Source organism: Festucalex cinctus, chromosome 7, assembly GCF_051991245.1.
Source record: "Festucalex cinctus isolate MCC-2025b chromosome 7, RoL_Fcin_1.0, whole genome shotgun sequence".
In the NCBI taxonomy this organism is placed as follows: Eukaryota; Metazoa; Chordata; class Actinopteri; order Syngnathiformes; family Syngnathidae; genus Festucalex; species Festucalex cinctus.
Window position 1 is genome coordinate 25,552,533 of NC_135417.1, and position 23,429 is coordinate 25,575,961.

The 23,429-nt window shown below is 38.4% G+C and overlaps 2 protein-coding genes across 6 annotated transcripts; one reads left to right on the plus strand and one right to left on the minus strand.

The window, feature by feature from the left end:
* Nucleotides 1–175: 175 nt before the first annotated feature.
* Nucleotides 176–1,777, minus strand: LOC144022193 (actin-binding Rho-activating protein). Of its 2 annotated transcripts, none has more exons than XM_077526775.1 (2): nt 1,126–1,777; nt 176–901 (listed from the first exon to the last, which is right to left on the minus strand). In XM_077526775.1, exon 2 carries the CDS (start codon nt 886–888, stop codon nt 406–408), a length of 483 nt encoding a protein of 160 aa, XP_077382901.1. In that variant the 5' UTR covers nt 889–901; nt 1,126–1,777; the 3' UTR covers nt 176–405. The 2 variants fall into 2 exon arrangements, with proteins under 2 accessions (XP_077382901.1, XP_077382902.1); XM_077526776.1 differs by having other exon boundaries at nt 176–924.
* trmt11 (tRNA methyltransferase 11) lies at nt 1,431–20,009 on the plus strand. 4 transcript variants are annotated; one of them, XM_077526773.1, is made up of 13 exons: nt 1,431–1,460; nt 2,517–2,582; nt 5,493–5,566; nt 5,694–5,775; nt 5,861–5,953; nt 7,316–7,450; nt 7,640–7,796; nt 7,990–8,070; nt 8,211–8,375; nt 8,629–8,701; nt 8,788–8,922; nt 14,920–15,040; nt 18,895–20,009. In XM_077526773.1, exons 3-13 carry the CDS (start codon nt 5,544–5,546, stop codon nt 19,009–19,011), a joined length of 1,182 nt encoding a protein of 393 aa, XP_077382899.1. In that variant the 5' UTR covers nt 1,431–1,460; nt 2,517–2,582; nt 5,493–5,543; the 3' UTR covers nt 19,012–20,009. The 4 variants fall into 4 exon arrangements, with proteins under 4 accessions (XP_077382899.1, XP_077382897.1, XP_077382898.1 ...); XM_077526771.1 differs by lacking the exon at nt 1,431–1,460 and adding an exon at nt 1,698–1,862; XM_077526772.1 differs by lacking the exon at nt 1,431–1,460 and adding an exon at nt 1,721–2,034.
* The last annotated feature ends 3,420 nt before the right edge of the window (nt 20,010–23,429 follow it).

The window sequence follows — 23,429 nt, forward strand, 5'->3', positions numbered from 1 at the left end:
GGTTATTACTTTCAAATTGATCCTCAGTCACAAAACAAATTGCACTTTATATCCATCCATCCATTTTCTAAACCGCTTGCTCCTCACAAGGGCCGCAGGGTGTGCTGGAGCCTATCCCAGCTGGCTTCGGGCAGTAGGCGGGGTACACCCTGAGCTGGTTGCCAGCCAATCGCTGTGCACTTTATATTATTTATTTATTCAAGCATGCATGTTCAACCTGTTAATTAATCCACTAACTGGAAAAAATGCATTTCTAAAATACAATATTCATTAAAAAAAAAAAAAAAAGTACATTATAGCACCGTCTTCATGCATGTCACTGAAATAAAAGCATTCCAATTTAAAACAAAAGTTGTAATGTGCAACTACAAACAGTGGCAGCATGTAACATGACTCTTGTTGTGGTCATTGCAAGAGAGTAATCATAACGTGGTCATCCTTCCCTTGCCACAGCATCTCCCCCTCAAAGTCAACCAGCTTCTGCTTCCGGGCTCTTAGAAGAATCCCCACCAGTTTGTTGGAGATAGTCACATAATGTTCAAACAGCCTGCCAAATGCTACAGAGATATTGCCCCCATTCCCATCTTCGTGGCCCTGCACTCCAATGTCTTTTATTACATCACACAACTCTTGAACCTCTCTGCTGATGTGTGTGTGAGCATCCTCCCCACGTTGTGCTGTCAATGAACCTTGCAGGGGCCTCCCATAGTCATCCTGACCCCTCTGGGGGACCACTGCAATGGGTCTGGTGTCATGACTGAAGGGGTTGTGCTTCTGGTGCTCCTGGTGGTTTTCAGACCATTTCTGCCAGTTGTCCTTCAGGCCCTTAACAGACACGATGCACACTGCTTTGTCATCCGCGAACTGAGCAGAAGTATTTCCATCCATGATTTGGCTGTATCTGTTAGTTTCCAGGGATTAATGCTTTGTTAGAGAGGAAACGTTGAAATTAGATTTTATATTCAGAGTTATGGCTTAAGTCAAACCTACGAAACAGAAGGCATCCTCATATCATTTTAACAGAACAGTTTGTATGGACAATAAAAATATATGATCTTTGTATTTTATAACTAACCCTTTTAAGGAATGGTATGCATAGTAGTAAACAAATGTGATGAAACTTACATCTCAAACTGTAAGCCTCTGGTGTAATACAAGTTCACTTGAGCAGAAGTGAGCACAAGTGCATAGTGCCCACTGGTATTAAAATCAGCTCCTGTAGACGGTGCAGCAGCATTGCTTGACAATAGCAAGTGTACAGATACTTTACTGTGCCAAATGAAAACCGCTCTCCGATAGACACTTCTTCAACCAATGAACTCTTCGAGGTGACCCAAACGGCCAATCGCAGCGGAGAGAACGCGGGACAGACAAGAGCCTGCCCTGTTGAGGCAAAGCTGATTACAACCTGGAATGAACTAGTTGGTTTTGACACGCAAGTTACGTGTAGTACTACTAGTGTTAGTTATTTTTGTAATTAACAACATCCACATTTTATAATTAAATGACATCTCGAGGGATAGCGCAGTTTGACATTCAAAACCACACGTACGCCAGTGTTATTAAAACCAATCCACATACACCCGTTTGAGACTTTGAATAGTCAACTAATAGGACTTATTCTTTTCATATAGTACGCAGTTATATAATCACGAGTGACACATTAAAACGTGCTCAATAAAAAGATACGTCTTTGGTCGAGTCTCGTCCTACCAAACGATGGGTGGGACTTCTCACCCCTCAACTTTGTTTCTAGCCGGGCGTATTTTGAACTAACAACAAAGATGGCGGCCTCCAGTAGACGTGCATGCCGTCAATATTTATTTCATCTTGCTCAAGATAACTTAGACTTCAGGTTACCGGTAAATGTGGATAAGCTGACATCAACTCCATCCTGCTATTTTCATGAGACAATACATATATTTTTAGAAATTAGCGGAGCCATAGACGACATCCGTCTGTCATGTGTTAGCTGTCTGCTAATGCAATCGGAAGCTTTGAGGAAATGGTGGAATCAAGCCAAATGGATGAAGGGTTTGATTATCAGTGACTATTGAAAATTACACTTTTGGGGTTAACTTTTGGTTCTGCTGTTGTAAATCGTTAGTTTTTGGCATTTAAATGGGCCAACTTTTGCCTACTGTGTGAGAGGAGAGTTTATCCATTCCGAATAGTGATTGGCGTTTAGTTGTCATCATAATCATTCGTCTCTCATGACTGGTGCGACCATACTTAAAAAAAATAAAAAATAGGGCCGGTATTATCCTTCCTTCCGTTTTTTACAGAACTGTATTTGCTTACACATAATTTACAAAACAAATTCCAAATATAAAACAAGCAAGCACTATTCACACAGAGTATACAATCATTTAAAACACAAAATTCAATTAGTTGTAATAGTAAAATGCGCCAAGGATCCTTCCTTCCTCCTGTCTATCCACTTTCTGAACTGCTTATCCTCACTTGGGTGTGCCAAAGTCTAATAATGTCAAATAATTATGTGTTCATGTCTCCAGGAAATAAAGGCTCTGCTGGCTCTCAGGGGAAAAGGTTTCAACCCTGGGGAGAACTTTAAAGAAAAGGTATCTATAAACCAACAACACTAAGGTGGCTCTACCGTTGGGCTCCCATCTATGCAGCTCTGCTTTAAAGCATGAAAGACTGCAGTTGTGCTTTCTGTCCTGTACATCGCAATGTTCACAGTTTAGCATGGGTAAAGACGACGCTAATTAATTTTTGTCTACAGTTAAACACATACACACACCTGCATACGCACACGCGCGCACACGCACATTTAATAGAGGTGAAACAATTAATCGACCAGTAAGCAATCATCAAATGAATTGATAATTAATTTTTGATTATCAATGAGTCTTTTAGATAGTTCCAAGTGTCTAATGGACATTTTCAATGCCAAGACTACATCTACTTTGGATGTAATAAGTGATTTTGATGGGCTCCTATTACTACAAAAACAACACGGTGTTGAATTCAGCGTTCTAATGAAACTCGTTATGGAAAGTGATTGCCAAAAAATGGGAATAAATTAAGCTCAAAGTGTCCAATATTTGCGGTTTGAATGACGAGATTGCATCAATTTTACATGGGATCTATGCTTTTGATGGCCTGCCATTGCCACAAAAACAAAATGTGTAGGATGTTTTGGTTTCTGTACAAGCCACAAACTGATGGCCGAAAAGTCTCTCTCAGGATTTTCTTGTAAAATTAATTCATGGTTCAATCAATCACAGCAAGTTGTCCAGGCCTTGAAGCGGATGAGTAGCCCCAGAATGCCACTCTACCTCCACCTTTTTTTGATCTGATGTTTTTTTTTTTTTTGGTTTTTTTTTAAATGACGTGTTTTGGGTGGCTGTTGCTCAGTTGGTTGTGGGTTGTCCAGTGACCAATGGGTCATCATGGTTAATTGGACTTGGGTGTGGTCCAGGGGTCACCAAACGTTTTGAAACTGAAAGTTCCTTCTTGGCTACTGATTAGTGCAAAGAGCTACCAGTTTAATATACACATCTGAAATAACGAATTTGTTCAAATTACTTTTTATTTATTATTATTATTATTATTATTATTATTATTATTATTATTATTATTATTATTAATAATAATACTAATAATAATAATAATAATATCATCATCATCATTCATAAGTTTAACTAATGATGTTCATTTGAAGACACTGATCATGGTAATGATTTCTTATAGGAAACAGATTAATAATTACACATATAAATATACAACAGTTTTTCTGTAAATCTCTGCCAGTATTTACATTTTGAAATGATCTCCCATTAACACTTGACCATTCTCTCCACTTTGCTAATACTGCTGTGACTCTTGCTCTTACCACTGTTTCAGAGCCTCCTTTCCTATTTAGCGTTACACTTAGGTATAAAAACCTTTACCTAGCCTGGAGTTTTTTATTATCAATGTCAATCATCTTTTCATTTCTACTACTGAGCATTACCTCTGTCTTGGATGTATTGACCTTCAGTCCTTATGACTCCATACTGTTTTTGTTGTTGTAAAACATTCCTCGAATATCACTATGACCAACAATCACTGATGAGCTATTTTATGAAACAGGCCTGTGGGCTGCCCATGTGGTCCTTGGGGGCTACCTGGTGAAGGTGGGCACCACGTTGGTGACCCCTGGGTGTAGAGTCTGCCCAACACCATTGTGTTTTTCAATAGAGGGGCCCATCAAAATCACTGATTTCATCCAAAGTGTATCTAATCTTGGTGTTGAAAATTCTAATGTTGGAACTTATGTATTTAATTTTTTGCCAAATGGGTGTTTTTGTTTTTTGTTTTTTAAACAAAGGTTCTCATTTCAAAGACGTAATGGTGTATCATGTTTTATTATTATTATTATTATTATCAATATGTCATGTTGTTATTTTGTGGTAATAGGGGCCCATCAAAATTATTGCTTTTATCCAAAACTGATGTTGTTTTGGCATTGAAAACACCTATGTTGGACACTTCGAACTTTTTAACATTTTTTATGCCAATCGGATTTGTATTTATTTATTTATTTATTTATTTATTTTATAATTCTCTCATTTGAAAGATGTGGCGGTGTAGAGTGGGAAACAGGTGAGAAACCCAACACCATTTTGTTTTTGTAGCAATTGGAGCCCATAAAAATAACTTATTTCGTCCTAAATTAAGGCAATCATGGCAATAAAAATGAAAAACTCCTTGCTATTAAAATGTGGAGATGGGAGTAAAGAGTGTGTGTGCGTGTACAATGCAAAAAAAAAAAAAAAAAAAACAACACATAAAACAAAGTAAAATAAATTAATGGACAAAGTTGAATATGAACAAAAGCATACGCATTTGCATCTGGCTTGCAACAATTTTTCACTGTAATGTAATACATTTAAATCCCAGGTCTGTAACAAGTGTGCATAAACACAACAGTCTGGACCCATTCATTTCCCACCCAAAGGTAGAGAGAGATCCCCCTCTTATCTACCGGGATGAATCCCAACATACAGACACCGAGCATTACTGTATATATCCTGTGTATTCCCATCCCTATTTTTATATGAGATTAGTTGGCGACACAACACAAGTACCCATACTCTGATTTTCAGAAAAAAAATGAAGCAAATGTTTTTGTTCCATTTTATAAATTCAGCCACTTGTATTTGTTAAGAGGCGACATTTATCCATCCATCCAGTCATCCAGCCACCCATCCACCCATCCATCCCTTTCGAGACCACTTGTCCTCATTAGGGTTGCAAGTGAGCTGGAGCCAATCTTAGATGACTTTGATTGTCTGTCTCCGTATGTGCCCTGTAATTGACTGATGACCAATCCCGGGTGTAGTCTGGCTTTCCCTTCTCGTCAGATAGGATCAACTCCAGCTCCCTGTGACCCTGAGCAGGATTATATCATGTAAATGATACAAAACAGGTCATTTTAAGTTAAATGTAATGTTAACACTAACAGTACCTGAACTCTTTCCAAGTGTCCTTTCTGGTGTCTGGAGGATTTGACAGAGGACGATGTCTGCTGCGTTATGGCCCGATCTGTTTGTGCAAAGTAAGAATTTTGGTGCTTGCCTTCATATTGCACTGCTTACAATGTTTTCATGTATTGCCATTTATGAGGTTTTTTTTTCCTGGTGTGTGTCGCTGATATTTGTAATTGTTATTAAACGTACGTCAAGGTCTGCATTTGAGTTGTGGGGCCGCGGACGAAACCACAGTGAGCTGAGAACATCCTTACTGAACTACCCAGCAGAGAAGATGGTTAGTGATACCAAGTTTTGCTGTGTAATGTTAAACAAACTTTATGGTTCTACGAAAACATAAATGCTCCACTTTATCTGTGCAGGTGCCATTCATGCATAAAGAGTCTACATACAGAATAAATGTTTACACCTTCAACAAAACCCTGGATTTCACAGAGAGAATTAAACGAATTGATGTAAGTGTTTGAAATTAATATGTAAATTTGGGGACAAAAGTGGCTCTTCTCCTCTCTCTGCCCTGTAGGCAATGGTTAATATAGTTAGGTAATAGTTAAAAATATCAGTGTGTTGTTTTTAACCAACAGGCAGGCTCTCAGACAGACAGCTAAAATCGTAAATGACCCCTCTCGCATTTTTCATCCTGCATTTCAGTGGCTCCCCTCCGGGTGGCGCCTTCGCTGCAGGACAGAGAGGAGAGCCACTTTTGTCCCCAAAGCAATTTTGCTTCTTAATTCCAGTAGCAATACTTTCTAACATACGGACAGATCTTCTTAATATATGAATATCAGGTATGTGCAGAAGGGGGGATGAAAGTCATTTTGTTGCTTTTCAAAACAAACATTCAACAACATAATTTCCATAAGTTATTATGATATCTTTCATCATGAGATCCTCAAAGATGACGTCATGCTATGAGACGTGTCCTCATTCTAAGCCGTGTCGCTCGCTGCTGCACCTGCAGTCGCTAATTTCTATTTTAATTTCACTAACAATAAACAAAAGCAAAGTTCATATAAGGCAGAAAACTCAGCGCAGTCACGTCACTGAGGACGTGGATGACAGGGACACGTCCCCCTCAGTTTCATAAAGACGATGACCCGTCCCATCCACTTTCGCCATGGCAAAAATCTCAGATAAAACTAACCTTCCTCTTCCATCTGCTACAACTACTAATACGTTTAAGATACACAGAAAATATCGGAATTTATAACTCTTGACTTAGAGTTTTAATCAACCCGCTTCCTGAAGTCAGATCTCCAACTCAGCAACACAGATGAATCTTACAAGGCATCCATCCATCCATCCATCCATCCATCCATCCATCCTCTGCCCCTCAAAAGTTCATGCACGCCCCTGATATATATATTGTTGACACTTTATCCTATGTATCGAGTCACCTTATTGATAATGTGTATTTATATTATATAATTTTAGATTTTGTCTGTATATTCATTTTATACGTTTTATTCTCTTTTAAATGTAATGCTGCTCAATTGCTGCTGTTTCTTAATTGCCCCTAGTGGATAAATCAAGTTATATTGAATTGAATTGAAATTGAATTTGAATTTAAGCTCAGCTCGTGCATCAAATCACCCAACACCGCACTGTGTTCTGGCATACGCCAGTACAATCTAATATGATCTAATACAAGTTTTTAAAAAAAGAAAAAAAAGATAGACAGTCAGTTATAATCAGGGGCTGCCGTGTTCATTTTTTATTTTTATTTTTCACTTTTCGCACACCTATTGTATTGGAGCTCATTAGAGGTGTAGGTGTACCTCAAGTTTAAAAGTAACTATTGTGTATTCTCTCTACAGGCAATGGATTATCTTCCATTTGAGGGTCGTGTAAGTCTAAGCAGTCCTCAGCATGTCTTCTGTTTGTTGGAAGATTACGGCACTGACCCAAACAACATCCCCCAGCATCCATATTGTGTTTATTTTGGCCGATGGGTGAGAAACTGGAGAGACTGGACTGCAAATGACATCTGTATTTGAACAAGCATCCAAATCAATAATTGTGATTTCAATTAGAGCGTCAGTGCTATGAACACATGTGGACACACAAAGTACCTTTAAGATGTGCAGATCTGATTTATTTTTAACTTTTTGCCATACGGTTTGTGATTAACCTCAACACAGGTAGCAGATGGTCAGCGTGAATTGATACGCTCTCACAGTGTGAAGAACAGACACTTCATTGGAAACACGAGTATGGATGCGGGCCTCTCCTTCATCATGGCAAACCATGCCAAGGTCAAACAGCATGATCTTGTTTTTGACCCGTTTGTTGGCACTGGTGAGTTAGTTGGCTTACTGTATTTCCTTCGTGCACATGCAGATGAAAACATCAAGTTGCGCCTTTATAGTAATTATCAGTTTGTAATTAAAGTAACAGTGACATTCAAATTTTGAAAAATGCAGTGACTTTCAGATATTTTGATCACACAAAGTATTGAATGTCTTAATGGTTCTCTTTTGATTTGTTAAAGGAAGCCTGTTGGTTGCTTGTTCTCATTTTGGAGCCTATGTGTGTGGATCAGATATTGATTACAACACTGTCCATGGCAAAGGTATCATTTTTTCTCCATAATCATAGTTGTAGTCATTCTGTATTTTAGTAAAGAAGTGGAAGTGTTATAAAAGGTCAAGGTCTGAATTTGGGCTATTATTCAGCTGTACCACCAAGTGTTATTTTCGTTTTTATCCCCAGGAAGGTCAAGCCGCAAAGATCAGAAGTGGCGAGGACCAGATGAGAACATCCTAGCCAACCTGCGACAGTACGGAACAGAGAAGATGTACGTGGATGTGATGGTGTCTGATGCATCCAAGCCTGTGTGGAGAGAGACCGCTCTCTTTGATGCCATCATTACTGATCGTATGTTCATTTGTCATCGTGGCATCGGTGTCATTTTTCACAATTTTGCATTTGGAGCTACACATTAAATATTCTTCCCTTCTAAAAATTGCAATGCTTATTTTAGAGTAGTTGAAACTTAGGCTACAAGTTTAACCCAGTTTAATATTGTAAATACTGTTTTTGCTTGGATGAGTTCCAGATGTGTTTAAAAAAAATGTTTTGTGTGTGTGTATATATGTATATATTTTTTTTTTTTGTCTCGTGTGGTCAGCTCCATATGGTATACGCGAGTCCACAAGGAGAACAGGCTCCCAGAAAGAAACGACAAAACCTGTGGAGGGCGTGTAAGTTTATTTACGAGTCTACCACCAAAAAGGTTAAAGAAAACGTTACAGGATCAGTAAATGCTAAAATATTTTGTTCATTCTAGCTATGCCGAGTCGCACGTGGCCGTTTCCCAGTCCTACCAACTGAGTGAGATATTAGCGGACATGCTAAACTTCTCTGCACATCGTCTGGTCATGGGTGGAAGGCTGGTCTACTGGCTACCTGTTTATAGGCCAGAGTAAGTAATAACCACTTTGAGTATATTGTTCCAATGTGACCTGCTGCAGTCATCGACCAGTAATATGTCCGAGACAGAGAGGAAACTTGACACAGGCAGTGACACATGATAAATTAAATTCGTGCCTGGTTCTTTGGAACTCAACTCAAGTCAGTCGATTTTCCCTGTGATTTACTCAATGTGCTGCGTTTCACTAACATATCTTATCATCTTGTCAGGTAATGCAATGAGCTACCAAGAGGGGGCATCTTTGCACCAAAAAACAGCATAGAACACATACTACAGTTCAACACTGTTTTGTATACAGTAAAAACTAGAGACCTGAGAGATATTTTGGGGAAATGTTTCAGCAGTTTGACCATCTGTCTCAGTTTGTGCTGTTAACCAGAACCACAAAGGAAAATTTCCCATTGCCTTGCAAGACACCCTCAAGCACTGTTCCATTGGCACTTATAGAAAACATTTTCCTGTAAGCGCATACTCACCTGTGTAAATGACAATGTTTTCTGTGAGTAGTCTACAGGTGTGTCACTTTAGGTCCCAGTAAACCACAACTGAAAAAATTAACCTCCCTTTTAACCTTGACTTGACAAGTGTACGACATCACGTGAAACAAAGTGTTTATTGTTGAATGTTCCGTACACACGTAGTGTTGACTGCATACGCAGGTGTCAATTGGAAAAGGTAAAACCCACAACAAACAGCAGCAGCCACGACGGACATTTGTAAAAGAACAGCCTGCAGGGAGATGTGGATGAGATTAATTTTGCATTGTTTGGGTTTTTCGGCAAGTTTGTCAACAAATCCACACGTTAGTAACCTCTGACATAGTGCTGTCACTATAGAATCTTTTTAAAATCAATTATCGTATTGATTATTCCATCGAATAATTGATCCCCCCCCCCCCCCCCCCCACACACACACACACACACACGAACACACCCTTGTTTTTCCACTAAGGTTGGACCTAAGTTCAATTGAGTGGATATTAGTACTCATAATTTATTATATTCTATACAAATTAAACACTAATTTAAATTAGTGTGCTAGCGTTTACCGCTCAAGGTGAACAAACACTATTACATGAGTAAAGCTAGCTGTTAACTACATGAGGTCAATAACTTCCTGTTCCTGTCTTCTTCTGGGCACGTTCAGTGCATGACTTCCCTCTACTGATTAAGTGATGAACACCTAAAACCGAGTGGCAGGTTATAATTGTGAGCGTTTTTTTAGCAGACAAAATAACATCTGCCATTTGGCCACTAGATGGTGCACTAACAGAAGAAATAAAGATCAGATTACAGCCACCATTGCAATACTGCGTGTCTGCAAAAAAAAAAAAACAGTCATGGCAGGCCAAACATATGGAGCCCCTCTGGTGTCAGGGTCTGATTTATTTATTTTTTGGCTAATCTCTACCCACAGTTTAGCAATCTGTACCCACAGTTTAACAATCTGTACCCACAGTTCAGTAAACTGTACCCACAGTTTAACAATCTGTACCCACGGTTTAGCACTTCTGTGGCGTTATGTAATACAGTATGCACACGCACCGTTCGAGTGGTTGCTTGACAGCAGTATTAGCAGCGAACGGCTGCTTCTTTTCATCTTAAACTGTAGTCTACAGTTTTGGCAGCTTAAAGGTGCACGATGCAAGATTACACTCAAATTTGAGTGTTAAAATAACCATATTTTTCACCCGCACATGTTTTAAGAATTGTATAATGGACAGGAGACACTACTGTGGCACAATGACTGTTGCCCCTATTTTTCTGTTAAAGGAAAAAATGTTGGAGGATTCGGGCCGGAAGCTTTAGCTTTTGCTGTGAGCATGACGTCATGCGCGTGCTCGCTATTGTCCCTGTTAGCTCTCGCGATTGTTCACGCAACTTCACGGACAGGACAGCTAATTCAAACTGGATTTAAAGAGACCTGCACCCGATACGTCTCAATCCCTTATGGAGACTCCACGGAAGACAAAGAGTAGTAAAAAAAACTTTCAGACCAGCGTCACGGAAGGACGCGGATAAATATAGGAGCAGCGTTCGTCAGGTGGAGAGACCTAAGAACTACCATGGGGGTGAAACGGGACCCTTAGCTTCCTGACTTTTTGCTAAAAAGGTAAGACTTCGTAACGAAAATACGATCGGGTCTATTTATGATTAGCAGTGCAGAATAAAACTACCACACGGTCGCTAACTAATGTCTCCGCATATTAGCAACGTATTGCTATCCTCAATGTCACCGGATTCACGGGATGCACTATTTACGTTTGGAAGGTTGTAATTACGTAAGCTTTTGGCACTCAAAATGACTTTCACATACAAAGTAACTTGAAGATGAATACGTTTCTTACCTCTGTAGACATTATTAAGCCTATGAAAAAGGTGTTGTGCTCCGTGTTTACGATTGTTTGATTAACTTGGAGGTTTGCTCGGTCCCGAAACGTCGCGCACGCTTCTGGCCGTGTACACGTCACGTCGCTGGGGTCCATTCAACGTTTCGCCAGAGGGGTCGCAAATGTGCAAAAACTCTGAATCTTGCATCCTGCCCCTTTAACAATGCATTCAGATGAATGGATGACGGAAAGATGACGTTTCTTTAGCCAAGTATGGCGTATTTATAGTGGAGCACAACAAAACACGTTTGCATTTCAACAGCCTTCAGGCTTAACACGGAAGTAAAAGAAAGATAAAAGAAAAGTGTTCGAGCACCTCACAGTGGCACAAGCGCAACATTACACATCAGCTGAACGCATAAATCTACAGTTTAAGATGAAAAGAAGCAGCCGTTCGCTGTTAATACTGCTGTCAAGCAACCACTCGAACGTTGCGTGCACATGCGTATTACATAACGCCACAGAAGTGCTAAACCGTGGTTACGGTTTACTAAACTGTGGGTACAGATTGTTAAACTGTGGGTAACGTTTACTAAACTGTGGGTACAGATTAGCCATAAATAAATAAATAAATCAGACCCTGACACCAGAGGGGCTCCGTACAAACATGGTTACGGCGCGGAGCTTCAAGGCAGAACATTTTAGTCAACCTTTTTTTAAAGCGACTTATCCGACTTTTTTTTCCGACTTTTTTTTCCCCACAGCTCTACTTTGATGCATACTTTTGTTTACTTGCTACTGTTTGTTTACACATACTTTCTGTATGTGGTTGCATTCACACACAGTTTGCGTGAATGTGTGTGGCCTTCCCAGCAAGCACGTTCGTACATGTATCATAAAGTTCACACATTTGTCTTTCCTACTCATCTACTAGTGCTTGACTCCATGTCTGTCAGAGCACTGCCAAAATAAACATCTGAGGCCAGGCACGTCAGATGTATGTCAACTGTCTGTCTGTGTGCTGTGTCGGCTGACCCCTGCGTGCTTTCATATGTGTCTGTGTAGAAGCCCAAATGTGCTGTGTCTCTTGGGCCTAATCTGAAGCACTACATGGCAGCTATCAGGTTACTGTACACGCCCCCAACACACAATTTGTGTAAATATCTGCAGCCATGATTAGATAATTGGAATGATGGTAAGCTTATGCGTCAGTCTGCCTTCTGTGTGCTCTTGCACATGCTAGTGTGTGTGCAGATGTATATGTACCTTTGATGCGTATCGAACCAGAAGCGCACTATTGGTTTTAGGTTCAAATCTCAGCTCTAATTGTCCATCCGTGTGAATAGAACTAGTTCAATGTGTGCTAGGGATGTAACAATAACTACAATATTGCGGTATTGCAATATTAAAATTGCTGCAATATTAAAATTGCCACAATATTGTCATCGTCATGTCACGATACTAAAAGCAGCACATCTGTTAAAAAGGTAAGGTTGTACGTATTTGTGCAATACTACCACCCCTCTGGTGGTTCGTTTATTAGTGGTGGTTCATTTTTAAGTAAGAGTGTTTTTGGCCACTGTTACAGTTATCAATCCCATAAATCAGTCATACCAGCAAATATTTTTCAACATTTCCGTCAAAAAATGTTACCTTCCCCCTCACACAGCGTTGTGAATTACATAGACCAATGATATCAAACATACGGCCCGCGGGCCGGATCAGGCCCACAAAGGGGTGTAATCCGGCCCGCGAGACAATTTTGTAAAGTAAAAAAAAAAAAAAAATGTAATGTCGGACCAATTAATCAGCCGGTCACAATCAAAACATATAAATTTGTAATTTCATAAGCAGGGCTCAAATAAGCAATGTAACTTGTACACAGAATCGTCCTGGATGTTATTATTTTACACACACCCTAAAGCTGCGGTTTGTTTAATGAATTTATTTCTTTTTAATCAGAGACCAACATAAACATGTTAAATTTGACACAAATTAAATAACTGGTAACACAAATACATATGACAAGGATTAATGTCAATGTTTGAAAGCGCTATATAAATAAAGATGACTTGACTTAACTTATAATTTCAATAACTGTGCCACACAATGCATTCTGGGAACAATATATATATGCAAAACATTTATTATTATTTTTAAACACATCTGGAACTCAACCAAGCAAAAGTGTTGCCGCATTCCATTTGAATTTGTTACTTTTGGTACAATATGATGACAGTTGAGCTCTGTAAGTCCGAGCCCCAGCGAAAATCTGCGTATAATTGATGGCAATTGTTTTTGTTATATACCATTATTTTACCGATCCGGCCCACTTGGTAATCTATTTTCCTCCATGCGGCCCCCGAGCTAATATGAGTTTGACACCCCTGATATAGACCATGATACTTTGCGCCACTGAGCCAAATGGAGCACATGATAATGACATTATTTTTGTCATTTCTGTTATTATTTATGAACCACTATTGTGTTTTTTCCCAATATCCTCTCACTACCAGCAATTCAAATTTGTCCTCTGTAGTGGACCTTTTTAAACCTGATTTTCTCCCACCGAGTGCATACAATTGAATTAACTCCTTTTGTGCTCTGTCGAGGACACTCAGAGCTTTCCAATGATACCAAATGTGTGTAGGGGTGGGGCTTTGCTGCCTTTGATGCATCATAAAACAAAATGGCTTCCCCCAATGCAAGTATTTTTTAGGAAAGAGGAAAAGTAAGTGTATAACGCTTTTTATTGAACAAATTTAGGCTTTAAATGTTGTTAGCATGTTTTCTATAAGACTCTTAAGAACACATTAAAGTGTTGTTTGAATTATTTTAACTGTATTTGAGCCTAGCATTTAAGTTTTAAAAAAATGTCCTCTGTAGTGGACACATCATAGCTTTACAATAAAAACTTTTTTTTTTTATTTATTTCTTTTGCAGTATTCTCGTTACTTCACAAAGATTGGGGAATATCAAAAGGAGGATATGAGATTTAATTTATTTTTAATTTTTTTAACAATATCAAGTTTTTAATACAGTTTCATGAGCTTTTTTTTTTTTATATCGCCAACCTCCCCACAGTATCATAATATTTATCGTATCGTGATGTTTGGCTATTGTTACATCGCTAGTGTGTAACCCACCTCTTGCCAAAGCTCAGCTGGAATGACCACCATCTCTGACCGTACTGAATGCACACGGTATACAAAATTGATGGATGAACACCAACACAGCATGTATTCATCTGTGTTTTGTGTGATATGGCGCACAGTTGTATTATGTGACTTCCGATAGGCCGCGGAGAATTGTAGGCTGCCTTCATGTCTATTTAATGTGACAACTAAACAAAGGTTTTGTACTATTTGTCGTCATGGCATTGGGCCAAACTGTAATTAGCAGACCTAACCTGCATTTGTAGCATTTATGCTAATTTGTCACAAATGTGCAAACACATTCTTGAACCTTGGGTTAAATTTGGTCTAAAGCTAAAGTTATTGATTTGAATGTGAATTTGATTAATTAGAATTAAGTTATCATTTCTGTACTGTGCAGTATATTCCAATGATAAGTATTTTTGTTAATCATATTTCTGTGGTCTTTAGGGTTCCCTTCGGCTGACTAATTGGGGACTAATTAATAGCCTGACATGTTTGCAGATACTGTGAGGAGATGGTTCCTCTCCATCCATGTCTGCGGCTCATTAGCAACTGTGAACAGATACTCTCAAGCCACACGTCTCGGCGCCTAATCACCATGGAGAAGGTCAAAGAACCAGAGGTATGTATTTGTCTTAAAAATGGACATAGCAACCAAAAAAAAAAGTCAAAATACACCAAAATTATTAAATCAAATTTCCCACTGTGGTTATATGACCTCATTTGAACAAGAAAATACCACAAGGAGCAACAACAAAATAATCAAACCTTGGCTGCTGACATCTCAGAAGATGAATTCTAAGCTCAATGTGATCTTCAAAGGTGAGGCTGATTTCATCTGTTGAGAGGTCAAACTTCCAATCTTTTAAGGGGTTCAAATCTCAGATGATCCCATTACCTGCTAATAGAGATCCGGACGTCACATGACTATTTCTCTGAACACGCCCCTGTGGCAGGGAAGTAGCGGCGCAATGGACTATAGCGAGGAGGGCTATTCCATCCAAGAGCATTGACAGTCACTTTGATGAAAAAGACATGACATACATGCGCGAGGTGGACAGGTTGAATTGCCAATGAAGGGTCAGGAGGTTTTTTTTTTTTGTTTTTTGTTTTTTTTGTTTTTTTAATATACATTCGAGCTACATCTACATGACTAAATGATTCAGTGCTGGAGCCTATCCCAGCTGGCTTCGGGCAGTAGGCGGGGTACACCCCGAACTGGTTGCCAACCAATCGCAGTGAACATGGATATTTGAATAAATGATAGAAAATTATTTTTTATTTCATGTGTCAGCTGTATTTTTTGCACTATTTTGCACAAGGGCGTGCTAACTTTTAATACTGACGTGAAATTTGCATAACAAATGCTCTCTTAATTCACATTTGTTTCATCCTTATTTATCTAATGTGCTATATGATTAAAACTGTCCTGAAATGAATAATTGATGAAATGAGTGAAGTATTTTTTAACCTTAATTTTATATTGCTATATACATCATTAATGTGAAGGGATGCAATTGATACCGTGATATGAATTTTGTTCCGTATCGCCCAGTTCTGAGTTCAAGAATATTGTTTTCTGCTGTGCATATAGTTCATCTTATAATGTAATTAAATTCAGATCACAATTGCAGTCAGAACTTTTCAGTGTGTGCTGCTTTAAGTTATATCTTGTGGTTTCCTAAATATAAGTGACAGGAACACATCTGCACAGTAACAACGTGTGCATTTACTACAATACAGTACGTGCGTGTGCATGCACAACAACAAAAATATGACATAATTCATGTAAAATGGGAGCATGTGCCTGAATGTCTATACTCCCCCTTCATTGCGTTGCATCAACTTTCTTTTATGTGTAACCACATGAGTATGTGTCATGTACATGCATGTAGAATGGAAGCCACGGTGTCATTTTTGACTGAAGCTTCACCATCTGGCAGTGCTTAACTTATTTCTTCCCTACTGGAAACCCAAATGGCTTAATCACACTTCATATGGAAAACAAACCATCCCTCTTGGATATCACTTTCACCAAGAGGTGCCCCTCAATGCATTTATTCTTGCTGGAGTGTTTTATATTTTGAAGGTTTCCTTCCGCTCCCATCTAGTCATTCACCAGCATGCCTTTCTTGGTCTGTGTTATCACAGAATTGTTCTGAGCGTTCTGGCAATAAATGGATGTGAATGTGCGTGTGTGCACGTGTGCATGCGAGAGGATGGATGGGTATTAGCGTCTATTTTAGGGATGGGACGACACAAATCCCACGAGATGAGATGTCTCACGAGATTGAGTCCAACAGAACGAGATGAGATTTTCACAAAATTTCTAATGTAACATAATGCCGAATATGTATACATTTTCCAGTTTTCAAAATATTTTCTTTTTATTAAGCGGACAGCAAGAAAATTAATGATTTCACTCTGAAGTGCAAATGTCACTTTTGTTACAGGCTGGCTCATTTTTCAAATGTTGCTGCAACAGCAGCTTCAGCTGAGATTTTCCTCTTACTGAATAATTTTAGTGCTGCAGCTATCAAATATGTTGGTATTCGGATATCCTACTGAAAATTTTATAGAATAGCTGGCCGGGTATTCGGATAAAAATAACAAAAACTATATATTTTTGCTCGCACAATTCTCTTCAGGTTACTCCACAAACTTTCAGTTTGGGTCAAAAAAAAATAAAAATAAAATCATATACGAGGAAGTCTCGCCGGCTTTCAATGGAGACCTCCAGCAATGGACGACTATCGTGTCCACTGTCTGCTCTCACTTGTTGTCTAACAACTCAAGTCGCAAGTTGTAAGCCGGCGAGACTTCCGTGTTCGCCGAGCTGCTCACTCGACCAATGACAGGCAGTTTGCAACGGCGGAGTCCAACCCAAGACACGCTTAGGACCGCCCCCTCATTTGAACAACATTTCGACTTGGCAGTACAGCCCAAAACTGCCAAAATTCAAAATAAATAAATGACTTAATAAATGACTTAATAAATAAATGAATAAATGACTAAATAGATAAATAAATGACAATAATAAAACTAAAACTAAATAAAAACGGATTTATTTTCATTTATATTATTTTTTTTAAATATAATTTTTGAATTATATATTTTTTATATTAACTGTTGTGTTCACTTATAGTCATTTATTTATTTAGTTAGTTAGTTAGTTAGTTATTTCGAATTTGGCAGTTTTTGTCCTCCATACTGGTGATGCACCGTTTTACTATATTTTTACTTTACATACTGGGCATTTGTAAATCTTATGTTGGAAAACTAATTTTTGTGTTGCATACAGTGCTCAGCATATATGACTACACCGCCTTCGAATAATGTAAAGATTTTATTCAATATCTCAATGAACATAAGGACAGTTTCCAAAATGTTGACAAAATGTTTTCTGTAGAATATGCACTTAACTCACAACATGAAAGTAACGGTTATAATAGAATTCATAGATTACAAAATCTTCAATTTAATCAAATTAATTAATGCAACCCACAACAAAAACAACTACATCTAGTATTTTCTATGACCTCCATGACTGTTATGGATAGCAACATGTCTGCTAGGCCTGGAATTAACAAGTTTTCAGTCTTTTTCTTGGGGGCTACTTATTTGTGCAAAATGTACTTTAATCCATCCATCCATCCATCCATCCATCCATCCATCCATCCATCCATCCATCCATCCATCCATCCTCTTGACCGCTTATTCCTCACAATTAAAAAAACAAACAAAAAAAAACACTTTTTTGCAGGACTAATTAACAACATTTGTGGGAGTATTTTGTAGTATAGTATCCCATAGAAAATCTTAATTCTGAAAGGAAACAAAGTGTTCTTAGAAATCTGTTGGGATGTACTCATTTATGCTGAGCAAAACAAAAGAGAAAAAAAAGAAACGTTGACAAATTAGTTCCAGCAATTTGAGTCATCACTTCCACTCAGATTATTCACTTCACACCTCCTTTTTTGTGGCTATGTTAAAGTCAAGCTTAATTATGTTGAAGTGATATGATTGAGATGCATTAACAGTTTCATATTGTCACATTTATAGACATTCTGCTAAGCAATATTAACTAATTAACACTGGACTAACATTCTCTGGTTGGTCCAAGTCAGGGTTTTTTTGCTTTAACTCGAAAACAGCTGGTTCAAAAATAACCCAATTTAAGTAAAAAAAATAAAAAAAATAAAAAATAAATAAAAATAAGACTACTTGGATCAATTTCACCCAACTTTCTATAACCCCAAAAATGGAAAGAAAGTTGGATCAAATTGAACCAATTGTTTTTAAGAGTGTGGGAAGACTGGGTCGTAGTCATGTTAGTAGACTGAAAGTTCATTTCAAAATGATCAGTCTACTGATCTCAAGTGAAATTTGAAAGGAAATTGCTTTGTTAGATAGATGCTTTTTTTTTCCACTGGCGTCCTAAAACATCACCTGTAACCTTTTTCTATCCTTTCAAAGGGACTGGAAAGTCTGGCACATCTGTCAGATCCTCGCTTCAGCGCCTACCAGGGACACAACACCTTCAGAGAAAAGTACTTCAGTGGACTCAACAAAAGGCAAAGAGAACAAATATGATGCCAATGGAGACTCAATTATTCAAATAGAGCAAAGCTCAAGTAACGACTGTTGGCAGGCTCCAAAAGAAAACAGACAAACGCCAGCCATTTCAATAAGTTCACATGTAAAATGTCCAAAAGAAAAGCCTTTGCAAAAATAATGATATTTTTTAATTGTTTGTTTTGATTGACACGACCAGAGAGGTATATGACGTGAATATCAAACTGTTTTAGCAGTTTGACAACAAAATTACACATTGCTAAATGAATCGGACAACTTACGGTTATAAAGGTGTTTTGTTTTGTTTTTTATAAACAGTTCTTGTTGATCCAAGGATTGTGCAAGTGTATATAATGTGAGTGTAACCTATAGTGAAGGTAGCAAACTAACACTTTTTTAGTTTATTATTATTATTATTATTATTATTATTATTATTATTAATTACTGTTTCTAAGAAATCTATGACCTTTTAACAAATTCCGAGTGATCATTGTCTCTGTTTAGTGACCATAGCAGTGTAAAATCTAAAAAGGCTATGGGATGTTTTTCTAAATTTCTACAATACAATACATTCCCCTACTCTGCTCCACATCCTACAAACCAAACCTTTTAATATTTTTATATTTATATTGCATGATGTCACCTCATTTTCCAAAGTAGAATCCCGGAGATGAGGTTATCAAATGTTTTATGCCATTTGAGAATTGCTGAAGTATACTAGAAAAACAAGAGGGAATGTCAGAGCTGGATTTGCAACTCGTTTAAACATAATGGATTGTTTCTTTTAAATCTCTCCTTACGATTCGATTCCAATGGTAACTTAGAAGTTAGCTGAATGATTCACAAGGCAATGACCAACAACAACAAAAATCTTCCAGCATAACTACTTATATTACCTGGTTTTGGCGGGAATTACTTAGGAGTCTGAGTCTTAAATCAGAGTCTATTTGTGCTAGACAAAGGCAGCCTGTTTATTGAGCAGACAGCAGACAATTAGTAAAACAACCCTCAGTCTGGCTCATTCTTCTTCTTCTGATAATGATGCAGCAGACCCTTATGTTTTATCAGCTAGACCACCACACTACCCTGTTCGGGTTTTTTTTCCAAAGGTATTGCGTCCTTGGCACATTCACATTAGGCCGGGCTCGCATCATTTGTGGCGCATGTTGTTTATTGTACCCTCCATGATCTTTTGTTACACATCTTCATCAAGGGCAAACAATTGGAAACCTCACACTTATCACTTGTCTTACAAGTCGTGTGTTTTCCACATGGAAAACCAAGCGTGTTAAGTTTAAAGAGCTGCTTGGATTTCTGTTTGAAGCTTGCTGCGTTTGTGTTTGTTTGTGGTGCCACAAAACAGTGACAGAAAAGCCCACAATCTTCATAATTAGAGACTAGAGACTATAATTCGGAGGGGATTCCTTCTTTCAAAAGCACATATAGTAATTCTCTCCAGACATTGCATAAATGTTCACTGTGTGTGAATTTGAGTATCTAGTGTTTAATAGATAGTGTTGTGGTCTTGTGCCTAGCCTCCAAAGTGTCAAATCTCAGCCAAACGTTGTGTTTCTGTCTCACACTGACCAATTAAATGCCCCACCACTTATCTTCCTCAGTTCTACTAAGTACTCCTCCTCGTCTTCACCTCCGCCCTCAAGCTCCCCCCCATTTGCAATCTTCTCCTCACTCTGGCTCTCTTCAAGGAGAGTCAGCTTTAGACGAGTCTACTTGACAGTGGTGATGTAACGATATCCAAACATGATATGCTATTATCACGATATGAAGGTCACAATACGATAATTATCATGATATTGTGGGGAGGATGGTGATACAAAAAAGGTCACAATATTGTATATATATAAAAAAAAAAATCATACAAAAAAAAAGTGCTTTTGTACAATACAGCAATGCATATACTGTAAACAATACTTATGATTGAGGCACTTACTTGATAGTGTAAGCACACATTGAGTTCCTCCAAATATTAACTCGGTTCACAAGCATATTACGTTCTCCTTGATCTGACCATCAGTGGGGATTTTAAAAACAGAAGGGCCAAAACATGTCTGGTGAAAATTAAACTGGCAAAAAAAAAAAAAAAATAGCCACCAGAGGGTGTTAGAACTGCAGAAATGTAAATCAACCGGACTTTTTTAACAGATGTGCCGCTTTTAACTCATTCACTCCCAAAGACGTATTTATACGTTTTTTAGGTTTTTGTTTGCTAGAGTTTTTGTATGAAGGCTTTGATGCAGTTTCTGACCTGAAGTGGAAGCTTAAAGCGATGGTAGTTATTACAAAAAAAAGTTTCATTCATGAAACAGATGAAGCACACTTTTTTTTGTTTTTTGTAATAACTACTATCGCTTTAAGCGACCACTTCAGGCCAGAAACTGCATCAAAGCCTTCATACAAAAACTCTAGCAAACAAAAACCTAAAATTTTGGGAGTGAATGAGTTAATATCGTGACATGGCAACAACGATATATTGTGGCAGTTTTAATATCGCAATATCATGATATTGCCATTATCGTTGCATCACTACTTGACAGTGCTGACTGGTGGCACTGGTACCTCCAGAGGACACACATTTAGCTTAAAAAGGGGAAGTTAGAACATATATCGAGTAGGGCTGGGTATTGCTGCAAACCTCACGATACGATACGTATCGCGATACACGGGTAACAATACGACACGTATCGCGATATATATGTATCCCAATACACGATCTTCAAGGCGATACATATCCCGGTATTTTACATTAATTTACTTGCATTTTATGTATAATAACAGTCATATGTTTGGGTGGATGTGTTTATTATGCTGGATGACAAAAAAAAATTTTGTTAGTAGCTCTTCTGTTGATGTGTGTATTGTAATGAAGCCCGCAACGATATATTGCCGTATCAATTTTTTGAGCACACCCCTAATATCGAGCTTCAATAAAATAGCAGCTGTAGCAATACTAAGCTAGCATGAACACCACACAAAGCCTAGCCACAGCTGCTGCACGAGTAGCATTATGTTACTATAACAGTCATTGATTTAGCATTGTTATTTATGAACTGTATCAAACCTATTTAACAAAAAAAGGTGGTAATTTCAACAAAAATGTTGCTAAGTCCACAAAGCTGCTGAATCCGATCAGCTGCCTGAAGTTCCTTCGCTGTTGCTTCTATTTACTATAGTCTTTTGCCCATTTGCTGGCATATTGAGAGATGTAGGAGATGGACTTTTTTTTTTTTTTTTTTTCTGGACGTGCATATTCCTAACCTGGCAATAGCCAGATTAATATTGTGATTCACTCAAGTAATTCTGCAAGAACACAATTAATTGTAGCGTCCATGCATTCGTCAGTTTGTTTGTTTCCCACGGTTTTGGCACTTTCATCACAGCTGCATATTCCGCCCCCAAAGACAATGTTGCTTTGTGATTGGTGGTTAATATTGTTGAAAATCAGCAGACTCTGTACAAGATGTATTCTCGGGAATTTGACTTACGGTACCTACGCATTTGGACTGCCACCACAGTGCTGAAACGTAGCTCCATCGTAAATCCTTGCATTCCTTTAATCTCCGTAGGGCTGCACATGAAGTCATGAAAGTGGTACATCGATGACCCTCGGAGCTTTTGTGTTAGGATGATTTTTGTTCGTCACACATACGTGACTCACAACAGTTTAGGGATATTCAAATTTCAGATTAGACATCAGGATGAACCTAAACTGTCCTCCTACGTTCACAGGTGATCCTAATTTGACCTTTTCTGTTCAATGTTTCAGTACTCGTGCAAAAAAAAAAAAAAGTCAAATTCAACAGTTGAACAAAGAGTTTAGAGAAGGTCAAATTAAGTTAATCTTTTAGGTTCTAGACTACTTTGGGTTCATCTTGACCCAACAGTCCAATACTGTACCCCTAACTTTTTGTGACTACTGTATTGTGTGTGGCGCAGGTGCACTGCACCTCTCCATAGCTGGGGGATTTTTGACATCCGCAGATTGTCCTCCCTTTTTCCACCTTGCTTCACTTAACCTCAGGTCAGTAGAGTGCCCTCGGGAAGCTGTCCGCAGCACAGCCCCTCGCTGATCGAGGTAAGGTGAGAACTGTTATCACCATGTCTGGGAGGAAAATTACCGTCACAGTTGAACTATTATGGGAAACAAATCACAGAAAGAGTCTCACCTCTTTCAGTTTTGTGAAATTCAAACCATGTTCAGAGTAAAAAAAAGAAAAGAAAAGAAAAGGAACCAGAAAAAGACCTCCAGGGAAGCAGTCAGCTACTGAATGCAAGTGCCACTAGATGACAGACTTGAGCAATAGCAAGCCTTCATATTGATTGTGTCCCACTCTGACTTGTAAGCGCTGTAGTCCAGGCTACAGACCATTTATCATCAGTGTTGTGTCGCTTGTAAACAAACAGTTAAGAGGCCACAC